Source organism: Salvia hispanica, chromosome 1, assembly GCF_023119035.1.
Source record: "Salvia hispanica cultivar TCC Black 2014 chromosome 1, UniMelb_Shisp_WGS_1.0, whole genome shotgun sequence".
Taxonomy (NCBI): Eukaryota; Viridiplantae; Streptophyta; class Magnoliopsida; order Lamiales; family Lamiaceae; genus Salvia; species Salvia hispanica.
In genome coordinates this window covers 23,649,509-23,665,973 of record NC_062965.1, presented here as the reverse complement: position 1 = coordinate 23,665,973, position 16,465 = coordinate 23,649,509, and the positions used below count along the sequence as shown (strand labels likewise).

General features: G+C 36.3%; 2 protein-coding genes across 2 annotated transcripts; both read right to left on the bottom strand.

The window, feature by feature from the left end:
• Window positions 1–9,509: 9,509 nt before the first annotated feature.
• Window positions 9,510–10,962, bottom strand: LOC125205929 (40S ribosomal protein S30). Its single transcript, XM_048105147.1, has 3 exons — window positions 10,839–10,962; window positions 10,619–10,756; window positions 9,510–9,797 (listed from the first exon to the last, which is right to left on the bottom strand). Exons 1-3 carry the CDS (start codon window positions 10,840–10,842, stop codon window positions 9,751–9,753), a joined length of 189 nt encoding a protein of 62 aa, XP_047961104.1. The 5' UTR covers window positions 10,843–10,962; the 3' UTR covers window positions 9,510–9,750.
• Window positions 10,963–14,016: 3,054 nt separating this feature from the next.
• Window positions 14,017–14,637, bottom strand: LOC125195424 (transcription repressor OFP15-like). The gene has a single exon (XM_048093601.1). It carries the CDS (start codon window positions 14,613–14,615, stop codon window positions 14,073–14,075), a length of 543 nt encoding a protein of 180 aa, XP_047949558.1. The 5' UTR covers window positions 14,616–14,637; the 3' UTR covers window positions 14,017–14,072.
• Between the last annotated feature and the right edge of the window lie 1,828 nt (window positions 14,638–16,465).

Below are 16,465 nucleotides of genomic sequence, written 5' to 3'. Positions count from 1 at the left end.
CGTCCTTTTGTTTTATAGTCAAATAAGTTAATAGAATGTACCTATAATTCGATTATTAAAAACATTAAAAGGTGATTGAGATCGATCAAAATAGTAAATAAAAACTCATAAGGATGCATGAATATATTCCTATAAGAGGAGTAAATGCTTGTTAAGAAAATAAAGGGGTTGATCTTACACAACCATAATCAGGATTATAGTGACAAATTGCATTTATTGCTATAGAATCATGAATAATTGGTGCCATAATAAATAATTTCGTGATTCAATGAATCTGAATCAATTAATAAGCTTCTGTGAACTTTGGTGCAAAAGCACCAATTAATAATTGTTTGTCATTTATTACTTGGGAGGTAATAGTTTAGTTTTCATTCAGAATAGATTAATTCACCATTTATTTTATTAATTCATAATTAATTATGTTTATAAACACAATCACAGACACCAACAATTAAATAGGAGCCAAATAAGATTTGAATTAGGACTATTATTTTACTACTAAGATACTGAATCCCAATTAAGATTTAGTTAAGAATCACATGCAACAAATCTTAAAATTATTCAATCCACCAAATTATGTAATGGTATAATCGGCATCGGCTTAATAAATTTATCAATCCAGCAAAATATGTAATGATCGACTTAGGCTAATTTGTCCAGAAATTATTCAATATCGACTTAACAATAACATGAGATTATCCAATATTAATTTAATATTACATTGAGGGTGAGATTGGTAGAAAATGGTGAGGTTTATGAATTTCCCATATAGTTCCTTTTCCTGTGATTTTAAATTAGCTAATCATTGTTATGATGGTGTTTGACTGTTTGGTACAAATGTTTTGTGAGTTAATACATCATTTGGTAGCCATTAGTCATTCCTCCAGAAAAATACTCCATCCGTCCCACTTAAGATGACACGTTTTCCTTTTTTGTTTGTCCCAACTAAGATGACACATTTCCTTTTTTGGAATTTTCTCTTTCTAATTAATAAACTCAACCACTTTTTCTCACCCCTATTAAAATATGCATCTTTCTTTCTCTATCTATTTTAATACTTTCACTCACTTTTTCTCTCTCTAATTAAACACATTAACTAATAACTCCTAAAATCCCGTGTCGGCTAAGGAATGTGTCATCTTAGCTGGGATGGAGATGTCCCCCTTGCCCTCCATCCTCCTTGCAAATCTGAAGCAATTGGAGGCAATCGAGCATCTCGAATTGTCCTAATTTCTTCACAACTCGGAGAATTTGTGCAGTCGTGAGGCCGAATTTACCTTTCTCGCCGGAGGTGGATCCGAAATGGCCGGCGTGCTTCGTCCGCAGCTTCGCGCGCTGGCCAATCACGGGGCTGATGCCCAGTTTCCGGCCGGCATCGATCACGACGTCGAGCTCATCCTCTTCCTCAAGCACGATCACGGAATAAAAGTGCAATTTCTTCGCTACAAGCGCGAGAGAAACACACCCTGCATCATTGAATCCGTTGCAGATCAAAAGCGCGTTGGGGCTTCCGCTGCAGAGACAGCTCATCGCTAAGAGAAGCTCCGGTTTGGATTGGTGCCGAGGCTGGACGCCTTTTTCACAACTTTCAGAAGATCGATCTCCTGATGAATGTGTGGTGCTGCCTCTGTGTTTGTAGAGATATAAAATTAGGAGGGCAATTTGGGCATAGAACTCCAAAACACAAAGTCGATGAAACTGAGATAACTTAATACCACAAAATTTGGGGCATGATTGGTAGCTAGTAAAAGCCCATACACACACATAAAAGCCCAAACTATGCGTAGCTGTATCACTTTGTCGACTGCTTGGTAGAGGCAGTCGAAATCAGGCGACCCGGCTGTAACACCTGTCTTTTTGCACCTTTTCACATTGAGTTTTGTTTTGAGAATGAGCGAGTGATAGACCTTGATTAAAATATCGTCCTTGTTTTATTTGGTTGCTTTTGGAAATATTAAATGAAAAGTAGTCGGCGAGTTTGACGTGAGAATCATCGATGAGAAAATTGGCGGTTCGTCTAAGTACTTGGGATAACACCAAAGTACTAAAATAATAAAACACCACAATTAAATCTAAGCACTAAATTTCATATATTTTTTGGCCTATCACTTTTGTTTTCATTCTTTTCTAGCTCTTTTATCCTAATTCAATTGGGATATTATTAATATAGCCATTTATTCATAATCCCTATTTAATTCATGCAGTCAAATACTCAGTCAAAAATAATTCCTTCTTCTAATCCTATTCTACACGTTTTCCTCTTCACAAAAAACCTCCACTCCCTAAAATCTCCCCAACCACTAAATCCATGAATATCTTTATCAGTTTTGCTTATAAAATACACATTCATGATCCTTTTCAGAAACGTGTTGCAGTTATTTCTTCTTTTTTTTACACGAAGGTAAATTCTCCTCAATCTCTTGAATAATAAACCTTCGCATAATCATATTAATTTTGTAGTCAATTCCATCGTATTGCAGTTCTGAATCGAGAGAGCTGTGGTATCAATTCCTCCAGTTCACTTACAAGCTTGATTCTTTCCAAAGGTATAACCTTTAATCTGAAATCCTCTCCTCATCATACCATGACTTAGTTCACCTATTCACACACGGGAATAAATCTTTTTGAAATTCTTGAGACTGTTCAATGATGGATTCGTGTGAAAGCCTTGATCTTTAACACCATTTGGAAGCTGCCATTTTGTTTTCCCTTCAATTCAATTATTGGAAATATTAGTGTCTGCCCAAAAATGTTTTAATCGAACACATGAGAAAATTTAATAAAAGATCAAATTCTGGAACAAGGGAGATTGGAGTTTTTTTTTTTTTTTTTTTTTTTTTTTCCTGCTATTGTTGTTTGTGTGAGGAAGAATTTGTTTGTGGATGGGATAGGTGTACTCGGAGGTGATTGGGAGTATATAGATATTAAATCAATTTATTTAGTTTTACTTTTGCTCTTTAAGTTTTGTGAGGGAGTATGCGTATTTATAAATCCTTTTATTTGGTTTTTGCTTTTATTTATTAAGATTAGTGTGAAGTTGGGACAGAGAGTGAGACAGAGTATGGAAACATGAATTACAGAAGTAGAGATAGAAAAGAATAGTAAAGTTTGAATCGTTGAGGAAGCCGTAGGCGACGACTCCCAGTATTTTATGTTTAATCGAATTCAGGTCCCAGTAGGACCGTAAACCCTGCTCGGACTAGTGTACACCCAGTAGATCGTGCGCTATCTATTTGGAGTTGGTCGGTCTAGTGACTTGGTTCGTGGCCACATTCCTTGTCATGTATGTTCAGATATGGTGATGGTGAATGTGGATGGAAAACGGTTGCAACCGAACTTGGGTTCTTTCTAAAACCCCCAAGATCACTCGTTATGGCTTGACAAACTGATTTGGCATGTGTCCACTGAGTGCATCAAGTACTCAGCCCTGCATATTTGTTTTTCTTAATGTGCAGATTGAGCGACGACGGGCGTGGAGGATGTTGAGCAGAATTCATGGATTATTTATGACTTGCTTAATGTCGTTGGATATGTCGTGTCTTCATACTCGGCATTTTCCGTGTCTTGAACGCTTCCGCAATGTGTCTTTTCTTTAAAATTCTTTTAGCATTGAGAGTCTAACTCTTTTCAAAATTGTTTACTTTCTAGTCTTTATTTCTTTAGAAGTTGGTACTTTGTTGAAATGATACTATGTTGTTTTCTAAGTTATTTCAATTATTTAAATATTTTGATCAAAGATGTGTGTTTTCCCCTTTCTTCCCCGCTTCTTTAATCATCCCCTAGTCGCGACCAACCGTGTTTTCTATCCTTAGAAAATACGGGCGTGACACCGGCACAACACAGTCGGATCTCAGGGATATTCAGACTAAAATCAGCGTTCCTTGCAATTCACTATCCCAGAAATTTTGAGGTATTACGTTTTCCTCGTTTCATCGATTTGTGGTTTATGCAATTTATCCCCAAATTACCCTCTTTTATCCCCGAATTGGCCCCTCCTCAATTCCTTCCCGATTGAGTACTTCGACTTCACGTCCTCAAACGGCTTCCCAAGTATGTTATTCAGTTCCAATCTCTGATTCGGAGTGTGGGGAGCTGGAATTGGCGGCAGCGGCGGTTGCTGAGCTTGGGACGGCGGGTGGTGTCGCCGCCTCTCAGGGATGGGGCGGTGTTTGAATTGGGTGGGGAAATCGGTTGGTGGTTTTTGGTAATTGGTCGCTTTTTCTGGTGTGTAGCTCTTCAAATCTCGGTTTTTTTAAGAGGATCGTCAATGGTTCCCCATCTACCCCCATGTTGAGTTCGAGTTATGGCTAGTTGCCGGCCAACTTCAGAGCTGGGTAATGGCTAGTCAACTTGCCAGGTCCACAGGGGAAATTAATCCCAGGTTGCGCCTCCCAGGGGTCGAACTCGTGACCTCCAGGATATGGACGCGGTATCCTTGCCCTTTACCGCTAGGCCAAAGGGCTTGGATAAAAGAAGCAAATATTGGATTGCTCTTCAAATCTCGGTTGTGGTGCTCCTTCTTGCTAAACCAGCCGCCCATTTTTGTCAATTTCTCTCTTTCTCTCCAAATTATGAACACAAAATCATTAAAAAAGATTGAATTTTGGAGGTGAAAAGAGGTTGTTCTGTGAAATCGTGAGTGGGAATGGTTGTGATTGTGAATGGGATTGAAGGAAACAGAATTTGAAAGAGAAATGGAGGATGCACGTCCTTATAAGGAGATCATGCGGAGAAGATGGCTCCGAGTGGGAAAACCTGCGCGCCAAATGTAGGAAAACATGGAACATGTGGGAAATTTGAAAAGGCTAGGCCTTTGGCCTTTCATCTTTTGGTAACCTCCAAATTGTTATGAGGTGCCTTAATGCAGAAACCTCTCATATAGTCACTCCTATCCTATAAATAGGTGTGGATATGAGAGATTGAAACACACCAACAATCATTCTCTCTTCTCTCTACCTCTCTACATCATAGTTCGCATATAGAAGCATTGCATAGCTCGGTTCTCGCCTCCAATTCAAGTTCGCCGGAGCCTACGAGTTTGAAGTGCTTCAACTCGGTAGGAGGAAAGTCGTTTCATTTTTGGGGACGTTGCGCCAATCCGTGAGCACTAGCCGTGGCGTATCTCGTCTTACGAAGAGAGAGATACCTCAACTCGACTTGAAGAAGACTATAGTTTGCTTCTTGTTCCTTTTATTGTATTTACTTTGATATATTTACCTTCTAGTTTTTGGTTCTTTTGTAATAGCAAGAGTTTGCCCGTGTAAAGGCTACACTATTTCCAACAATCGCAAGACGAGATAGTGTACTCTTGCCATCATCATGTCGACCGAAGCTGGAGGAAACATAAAATTCAAAGCTGGAATGAAACAACAAACAGACGCAATGTCGATGCGCAATGAAGTGGTTAATTTCTTGAGATCCATTGTCTTGATAATTGTGTTTATCGTTTGTCATTTGACAAGCAAGACCAGTTTTGACTTGGTAGTAATAATGCATGTGGTGTTGATTATACCAATGCACATATGGTTCAAGATAATTGTGTACTTATTGATGGAGACAATATTGTGCAAATTATTTGAACGTGTTGTTATAAACAACAAAGATCACGAGGTGGTCGCAATAGTCTCCGACGTAAACCATGGTAATAATCCAAATGAATGGTTTGTTGATACGGGTGCCACATGCCATGTGTGCTCCGAGAGAAGCGTTTTTTCTACTTGCAAATCTGTTGGAGGTAGAAAAGTACGCATGGGAAACCAAGCCTCTTCTGAGGTGGTTGGTGTGGGTAACATGTTCCTAAAATTAGGATCTGGAAAGGTTCTTACTCTTAAGGATGTGCTGCATGTCCCAGTCATCCGAAATAATTTGGTGTCAAGCTCACTTCTGATAAATCATGGATTTTCACTAGAATTTGAGTGTGAAAAGGTTATATTGACCAAGTATGGAAAGTTCATAGGTGAAGGTCACCTAGTGAATGGGCTTTTTGAGCTGAATGTTTTGGTCATTCACCGTGGAAAAGCAATAAGCAATAAGGAAGATGACACATCTTCTTATTTGCTTGAGTGCTGTGATTTATGGCGTAAAATATTGGGACATGTAAATCTAAATGCTATAAAAAGATTAGTAAATCTTGATTTACTAAAAGTTGATGAGTTTAATTCACAAAAGAAATGTGATGTTTGTGTTGCAATGACCCTTGAAGTTTGACAATGTGATGTTGTCAAATGGATTCACTATCAATGAGTGTGATAAGTATGTTTACATTAAAAGCACAGATAACGGGTTTGTTATTGTGTGTTTGTATGTTGATGATATGTTGATAATGGGAAGCAATAGTGCCATTATTAACGAGACTAAAAACATGTTGAAAAGAAATTTCGATATGAAAGATATGGGACTAGCTGATGTGATTCTCGGAATCAAAATATTGAGGACTAATGAAGGAATTTCCTTAACGCAATCTCATTATGTTGAGAAAATGCTTAAGAAATTCAACTCGTTTGATTGTAAGCCAGCAAAGACTCATTTGGAGCTCAATGTCCATCTAAGCAAGAATATGGATGAGCCTGTTGTTCAAGAAAAGTATGCAAAGGTTATAGGAAGTCTGATGTTTATCACGAACTGTACTAGACCAAATCTTGCTTGTACGGTGAATAAGTTGAGCCGATTCACGAGCAATCCAAGCAAGGAACATTGGAAAGCTCTGTGCAGAGTTTTGAGATACTTGAAGTATACTATTGACTTTGGATTGCACTACACAAGATATCCCCAAGTACTTGAAGGGTACTGTGACGCAAATTGGATCTCTGATTCAAAAGACTCATTTTCGACGAGTGGGTATGTGTTCACTGTGGGGGGTGGTGCTGTTTCGTGGAAGTCAGCGAAACAAACGTGTATCGCTCGCTCCACCATGGAATCTGAGTTTATCGCTTTGGATAAAGCAGGGGAAGAAGCCGAGTAGCTCAGAAATTTCCTAGAATGTATTCCATGTTGGAAGAAGCCAGTGCCCACAGTAATGATACAGTGTGATAGCAAAGCAGCTATAGGTAGAGCACACAGTGGCTTCTATAATGATAAGTCTCGACACATTCGTCAACGACATAATACCGCAAGGCAGTTGATCACAAGTGGTTATCGCAGTTGACTATGTTAAGTCAGTGGATAACAAAGCGGATCCATTAACAAAAGGTTTAAACCGTGATCAAATGCATAAATTGCTAAAAGGAGTGAGACTGAAAACCACATCTTAAAAGATGAGTATAGTGGCAACCCAACCATACGATTGGAGATCCCATGGGATTGGTTCAATGGGAAACAAAGCTATACAAATCTAGTTGTAAGAAGATTTTAATCTTCGCTCATTCTTTAGAAAACATTGGGTGTTGTAACCTGCACGTGGTAAGAGGTTAAGTCTTTTGACTTTTAATGATTCTTGAAATCTCAGGGAGATGAAGTATGGCAGGATACTCATGAAAGAATCACCTATGTAAGTGAGAAGTGGGGCCGCTTCGTGTGTGTGAGTCACTTATGAATTCCAAAGAGGTGTTCCACGGCCGAAATGGACACAAACGTGAGAACTGATGGAGTTGAGACAATATTGTGTTGATGCTATTGACTAGGCATACACCAAGGAGGAATAGTTCAAAGCATCACGTCCACTAGCCCGCCGGTATGTCCGATAGTGTTGACTATGGAAGGTTCAAAACCACAAGTTACCTCTCCAAAGACAGTATCGTTTCTCGAGAACTGAGCGAAGAGTCTGCATACATGCATTTGTGTCTGGTGTTGGCTTGAGCTTGCAGCGCTCTAACCAATGTGGGGGATTGTAGGAAAACATGGAATATGTGGGAAATTTGAAAAGGCTTGGCCTTTCATCATTCGGTAACCTCCAAATTGTTTATGAGGTGCCTTAATGCAAAGACCTCTCATATAGTCACTCCTATCCTATAAATAGGTGTGGATTTGAGAGATGGAACACCAACAACCATTCTCTCTTCTCTCTACCTCTCTACATCATAGTTCGCATATACAAACATTGCATAGCTCAGTTCTCGCCTCTAATTCAAGTTCGCCGGAGCCTACGAGTTTGAGGTGCTTCAACTCGGTAGGAGGAAAGTCGTTTCATCTTTGGGGACGTTGCGCCAATCCGTGAGCACTAGCCGGGGCGTATCTCGTCTTGCGGAGAGAGGGATATCTCGACTCGACTTGAAGAAGACTATAGTTTGCTTCTTATTCCTTTTATCGTAATTACTTTGATATATTTACCTCCTAGTTTTTGGTTCTTTTGTAATAGCAATAGTTTGCCCGTGTAAAGGCTACACTATTTCCAACACCAAATATGCAGACAGGGAAGGACGAAGGAGGGCAAAGGGATCATTTGTCTTCTAAAAGGAAGGGCAAATCGGGCTTCACAATTTGTACTATGAGGATCCAGTAAACAGGCAGCGGTCTACCAAACGGTGGATTAGGCCCAAGATTGTTGCTACCAAACACCATCAAAGCCCACAAAAACTATCTGCAGTTGTGGGAATTTAAGTTAACTGAGATTTGAGCATAAGCCCAAGATTTCTACCAATCGCGCCCTTGTGGTATAGTGAATTGTAAGAATCGCCGATTCTATACTCAAATTCCACGAGATCCGGTGGTTTTGTGCCGGGTCTGTTGATAATTTCGGCCTCTACCAAACGGTGGAGAAGATGAGATAACTCTCCCACTTTTGGCCTTTTACTTGTATTTGTGGGTTTATAGGGGCTACCAATCATGCCCTGAGAGTATCCAATATTTATACTAATATTACATTGATAATAAGATTATCAAAGATTAATTTCGCCATCATCATGAGAAGATAAAAAAAGATAACTATAACACTGTCAGGCGATTAAGTATTATACTCCAAGAGGCTATTCTGTCAGTTGTCAAGATTGTATCTCAAGATTAAATTAACGTGTTTGGTTCATGAGATTGGATCTAAGATGGTGATCAGTTTCATAGATAAAACTTTCATAGATAAAACAATATATAGATATAATATAGGATTAAGTTGTTAGATTATTTTAGTTGGAAGATTTTGGCCTGACTAATATTGAGTTGTGGTATTGAATTTCATAAACTAAACACACTTCATGTTAATCCCGGAATACAATCTTGCAATCCGAACACCTACTAATACATCAAACCGACATATCACCCCAAAATATTTATGTAGTAGCATGTCTTAACTATTATCGAACAAATAATTGGCTTGTAGATAAAAGAGAGATTGAACCAATTCTTTAAAATATCTGCAACGATGAACCTATTTCTAACTAACAAAACAACCAAAACTGATTCAAGACATTTTTAATGAAAATCTACAATATGAAAATGTGAAAATTTCATTACTCACATCTCAAAAGTAACCAAAAAGATAAGACCGAACGTTTAGAGTCCAAGATTCAAAACCAAGAAAACAATAGATGGGATAAAGGCTTAATGCAATCAATTGCAGCACAACAACATAAGCACACCAATTAACCAAGGTTCCAAACTTGATCACCAATAAAACCTTCAATTTTAATAAGTAACATCTCAAAAGTAATCAAAAAGATTATACTCAAAGTTCAGAGACCATGAGTCAAAACCAAGAAACAAGACAAAGCCTTAATGCAGTCTATTGCAAACTTGTTCATCTAATACAAACTTGTTGTCTATTAAAAAAGTAACTGAGGTTCCGAATTTCATCACCCATATGAACTACTTGACTGCACAACTTTACTTCTCAGATGAATTTGGCCCCCTCTTCTTTCCAAAGCCAACCACTGCAAGAAATAGAAAAATTCGCATACATCATAAACAACAGATCTCTGAAGCTAAACATAAGCAGATCAATTCAAATTAAATTAACCATAAAATTAACCATAAACATCATATCCTACAGCTAAAACAGAGGCAGCTCAATTCACATTAATTAAACCATACTATCTAAAATAAAACAAAAGCAACTGAATTCACATTAAACTAAACCATAAACAACACATCTCTAAAGCTAAAATAGAAATAGATGAATTCACATTAAATTAAACCATAAACAACATACTCTCTAAAGCTAAAATAGAATCAGCTCAATTCACCTTAAATTAAACCATAAACAACATACCCTCTAAAGCTAAAACAGAAGCAGCTTAATTCACATTAAATTAAACCATAAACAACATATCTCTAAAGCTAAAACAGCAGCAGCTCAATTCACATCAAACTAAACCATAAACAACATCTCTAAAGTTAAAACAGAAGCTTCTCAATTCACATTAGAGTTAAACAACATATCTCTAAAGCTAAACATAAACAGCTCAATTCACATTAAATTAATTTCACACCACATACAATGATGTGGATTTTGATAGCATAATCACAAACATGTTCATGAAACAAAAATCAACTCCCGTATCAATTCAAATTCAAAAGACCTAAACCTATCAGAAAACAAAATCATCAAAAATCCAAAATTGCAAATCAAAATTAAGTCAAATATAATTTTTTGAGATTAACAACAATCATATATCCTTACATTACACGCAAATTAAACCGCAAAAAAAACAGAAAATTAAAAAAAAAAAAACAAAGGGGAAAATAGAGTTACCGGCTGTCACAAAACGGCGGTTGTATTGCATCCGCTTGTGAGCGCGGCCGCGGGGCTTCTTCTTCTTGTCCTGCTTGGCCACCTTGGGCGTCTGCCCCCTCACCTTTCCGGCGCGAGCAAGAGAACCGTGGACCTTACCTGCAAAATCCACTCAACTCACTACAAAAACATACCAAAAGTAACGTAATTCAATCACGAAGAAACGACCGAGATGATTTACCCATGGCTGATTGATTTTGATTGAGATCGCTAGAGCAAGAGAGATTCTGCCGGAGGGGATGAGAGTGCGGTGAGATTAGGTTTAGGGTTTTGAAGCTTTTATATTGTATGGATTGGACCGTAGCATATAGTGATTGGGCTTTTAGAAATTAAAATCCAATAGCAATAAACTTTTTCATTGTTATTCTTTTGATTAATACTTAGGTAACAATTAAATATTAAAATAAATAATTCTGATTCAACATACATAATTTGTACTTTGTTAATTAAATACATTGTTAGGTATTGATTTAAAACAGATAAATAAATCGCCTTTTGTAATTTTTACTTTTATGAAAATTTAATAACTAATAAGTTGAATATACAAATTATTATAGCAAGGGGTGAATAAGAAACTATTATTAATAATTTTTTTGTTAAATGGATATGCTAAAATATATTTGTTTGAGGAATTTTGACTTTTCCAAATTCGAATTCGTGATTTTAAAAGCCAAATTTTATAAGTGCTACTTTGTTTGGCTTACTACTCATATCAAGGTTCAGAAAAATTCAAAGTTAAATGTGTAGTAACATGCAACTGTGAGATGTGTAACCTTTCCAAATTTAGCGTGAGTGAAAATAAAGCATGCTAAAAATGTTTGCGTTCGTCTTTACTTATAAAACATGACCATAAACATATTAGCCAAACTATTTGGTATCATAAGTTGGATCCAATTTAAGTCCATAAATAAAAGTATATGTGTTATACTCCCTCTGTTCTGTGGTAGTGGATGTGTGCGGCATGCGATTTGAGAAAAATAGTGTTAAGCGAGTTAAGTAAATAAAGAATGAGAGGCTGATCCTCTACTGTTGTGAAAAACACAGTAGAGAATGTTGCGCATCAAACACACACCTTTACACATCATGTGGGCCCCTTGGCTACCTCCACTTGCTGTTGTTGTAAAGGTGTGCGTTTAATGCACGACATTTTCTACTGTGTTTTTCACAACAGTAGGTGATCTGCCTCCGAAACAATGAAGTATGAAATGAAAAAGGTAGATGGATAAAAAGAGAATAAAGGTCCTACCACAACGATAACACCAAAGGTTAAGCTGCACTTGAAAAAATTGCATATTTCGAGGGCTTTAGCAAACAAAATCCAAGAGGGTTTTGTTTTTAAGACACGCCCCAAAAGATCTTGTACTAAAAGAATATGGATGCATTTATATTTTGTATATTTCAAATTTTACGCTGCGAGATTGTTTGAACCCCAACTATTCGTAATATTGCTCGGACGTCGATTTGATGTGTCGCCAAATCATTATAAATGGGCAGCAAATAACTAATTTGTGTAACAAGTTCCCCAACATACCAAAATAATATGTCTATATGCATTAATGAAATACCTAAGTATTTGGACCACCTAACTACGCCCAACCGTCGCATCTGCCATATCCAACGACATATGCCTAATTCCTTAATTCACAATATTACTAAGAAGGGAAAGACAACAAATGTGACGCAATACATTACAAATTGTATGGTGCACAATTTTATTAACAATTAGAATATTCAAGTTGTGGCTAACAATTGGAATTTTGGAGTTGGGTGTTTTTGGTAGTTATTAATCTATTTGTAATAATTTGAGGAGTTTTATTTGGCTTGGATGATAGACCCTTGCCAAAGTCAATTAGTTATCATTTCTTGCTCCTTATAGTAGTTGTGGATACGAGACTCAGTTTTGCTGACTGATTCTAATAACTGTTTGATTGAACAAATCATAAATGTCTAACTTCACCATTGAGATTTATAATTAAACTAAAATTTTCAAATTCACACACATTTTTGGAGTAATCTAAAAGTGTCTAATATTAGGGTTGAATTTCTCATTTTAAGTGTCTTTTGGTTGGATTTTCCTCCTGTTTCGTCCTTGCATTTATTATTTGATGGTTGTGTAGTTGTTATTTTTATTTTTGTGTTTGAATTGGACATTCTAACTCATTAATTCATAGCTTAAGCGACTATGTTTCTTGCATCGGAAAAGCGAGTCCGTCGATAACACATTGTTGAGTTATATATATCTATACATGATGGCATATGAATCATACTATACAAAAGTGTAAAATTAGGAATCAATCATTTGAAAAACTAAAGTCATCTTATCACTTATAAATATGTTAGTATATGAAAAATTATTTGATCATTCTCCTATAGTATAATATAGGTCCACAAGCATGCTAAGAAGAAAATGACAAAATGGATGTACCCTTCTATCCTTAGAAACAGGGCATTTTTTTGCTTTAAAGGGGAAAGGTATGGGCTTTTCTTTCTTTAATATGCTTTTCGCAATTTTTTCTTATTAAAACCAAACAAAACATTAATACAACCTAAACTAGACACTTAAATTATCTTTTTCCCTATTCCATAAAAATGATATCTACCTCAATTTATTTGGCCAATCTATGTTTCATTAGTATGATATATCATGGGTTAATTATTGCTGATTAAAATATCAAATTGATTAAAGAGAGTTTTAAATTATGTACACATAAAAAACTCAAATAAAGCAACTTTTTTATTGTATTAATAAAGACGTGATTCTTGCAAGGTTGTTGCGTTTAACTTATTATTATTTCTGGTTATTTGAATTATTTGCATGTGCAAATGTGTTAAAATGGGTGTCTTGATTATGTTACAAAAATCACTAAAATAATTTCCCCAAAACCAAAGCGCTTTTGAATATCACTTTATCCCTTGATTTGTGACACTGCATAATTTTGTCCATACACAAAGAGGATAAAGATATCAACTATTGCTTTTTTATTTTATTTTATCAATGTTAGTAATATATAACGACTAAAAATATATGAGAATCATAGAATGAGGCAATGAGCCATCCATTTGTTTTTCCAAAGACACTTTACTGATTTATAACGTCCCATGAAATAATAAAAAAAAATAGTAAGAAGCATATATTTAGGACTATTATTAGTCGAAGAAGAATGTATTTAAGACGAGTCATTTTTTCTCTTTATCTCTCTCTTAGTGGACCTATTTTGTATTGAAACTATATCGTCTATTATTAAGACTATTTGTCGTCGACGAAGGATATATAAGAACAAGAAATCAATAGCATCACCTAATAAACTACTTAAAACATCCAAAATTAATTGCCATTCCATTATCTCTACATACGAGAGTGAAAGAAAAAGAGTTTCATATTCATTCAAAATACACTGTACAAAAAAGGCATCGATCAATCGACCACACAAGAGAGAGAAGAGAAAGACGAAGACGCAGATGAGTACACAGTACTTGTCTCACCTGACAGTACTGTATCACACGTCTGCGTCTTCGTCTTTGCTGCAAAAGCCACTAACAAATCCACAAACGCACCAACAATAAATCCATGATTCATCTTCCGATTCATCCTCAAATACCACGACAACAGCTCCTCCAAACAATCCCAATCATCGAACAATCCCCGGCTCTCCACCATCTCCTCCATCGACCTCTTAAAATCGATGTACGGGTCGTCCGACTCCAGCGCCATCGCCACGCTGTCCTTGAACGGGGACGAAGCCTGAAGTCGTCGTCTCACGATGGAGCTCGTCTCCTCTGGCTCGAAGAACAGCCGCTCCGACAGCCTGGCGGCCGAGGGCGGGGAGGCGTCGTCAGGGAGGCGGAAGGAGAGGGTTTTGGGGTGGTGGCATGGGGAGGGCCATTGCCATGGTTGGTTGCTCTTGAAAATGGAAGGGATGATTTTCATTTTCTTTGACATTGTGGCTTTTAGTGTCATGCTTGTGTTTGTGGGAATTAAATATGTTAGGAGAATTAATTTAGTGGGTTTTTATTTGTGAGAAGTTGGGGATATTAATAGGGGTGGGGGTGGATAAAATGTGAGAGATAGGTGGGACAAAGGGAAAAAGGACCTAAGCCTAGGAAGTGGTAGGCCATTCAATTTATGGTTTCTATGGTTGTCATGTATAGCTATAAGGTTGTTTTCGATGGAAGGCAGAGGTGGTGCAGTGGCCGTCACTGATAGTAGATGGCGGACAACGAATAAAAATGAATCGCAATTGATGAAAACGTCTTAAAGTAGTGAGATTGGAAAGTCAATAATGTCATCATTGAGGTTAGTAAGGAGGGGTGGTGCAGCAGTCATCACCGACAATGGATGGCAGACAAAGAATAAAAGTGAATCATAGCGTTCCACGAAATGTTTGATGATAACTAAGATCGGTTATCGACCCTCAACCCCATCTACGTCTTGGACATATAGTAAGTATATATATTTTAGAGGATTTTGCTATTCTCATTAATGTAAGTAACTCAAGAAAATAAATCATATAGTACTATATTAAATCAAATAACTTTGTTTTGTCCTTTCCCCTAAAATCTTGATTTGTCTTTTCTAACTTCCAACGTGCGGTTGGAAAGACTCCACTGATGAGTTTATTTCCTTTTTAAATCCATACTTCGAATTTCTCAAGTTGAAATGCTAGTATCCCCTATATATTTATTGTCACTTTTACTTTTATTAGTATCATGTAATTATTTGTCGCATTTTATGTCACAATTTTTTTTATGAATATACGACTATATATAACTAATGAAAACTAGTGAATATAGAGAATGTTTATCTATATAATAATGTCTGTAAAATCATGAAGTTTATCACATTCTGATCTAGTTATGCATTTTTCAAAATTTGAATAACAAATCGCGAAATTTCTTAAAATTGCAATTGCCATACAATATTTTTTTTCAGGCAAATGCGACGTTGAACTGGCACACACATGCAAAATTTTGGTGATATGTATGAATATTGGCGCATACATGTATTAATGTAACCATGTGGACGACTAAATAACATCATTTTTAGCCTTAGAAAAATTAAAACAAAGCCAAATAAATTCCTCTCAATTTTCCCAATATCTGTCATTTGAAAAATGAAACACAAATAAGAACTGACTTATTTTATGAGATTTTATTGGTAAGTAACCCTATAATAAAATATGAGATTAATACCATGTGAGGTAGTGATGTATAGTTGGTTGAAAGTTGAATGCTTGTATCTACCTTTTGTTGTTAGATGCAATAGAGAGGCAATGTGTTAATATATGATAGACACTTAACTTCCTACTTTCTATCTCCGTTATATCTGTTTATGCAATTCAGGGCCCTTTGTAACTATTAATTACTAACAATTATTTTGGTGATTTAGTTGTCTTTGGTAAAGCTATGAATGCTATTCCACCAAATAAAAAAGGAATTTGTTTATGCTATCTTTGTCTTTGGTGATTTAGTTGTCTTTGGTAAAGCAATGAATGCAATGTGTTAATACATGATAGACACTTAACTTCCTAAGGAATTTGTTTATGCTATCTTTGTTCACTATATTTATGTAGGTGGTGAGATGACATAATTTCAAACAAATAAAAAACTTGCTTTACTATATTATGCTTGAAATAAAATCAAAGTTGAGACTATAAGGTTATCTCCAACTATTTATACTAAACTCAAACTCATTTTTCAGTATATTTTTATTTCAACCATTTACATCATATTTAAGTCAATATTACCTTATAAAATTTTTGCAATAAACACCATATTTGGTGTTATTTGATTGAAAAATAAAAAATGAAT

Coding starts and splice junctions, on each gene's coding strand:
- LOC125205929 (XM_048105147.1), bottom strand. Junction 9,798..10,618: donor CCGCCGTTTTGTGACAGCCG/GTAACTCTATTT, acceptor TATTTCTTGCAG/TGGTTGGCTTTGGAAAGAAG.
- LOC125195424 (XM_048093601.1), bottom strand. CDS start 14,615: ATGACACTAAAAGCCACAATGTCAAAGAAAATGAAAATCATCCCTTCC.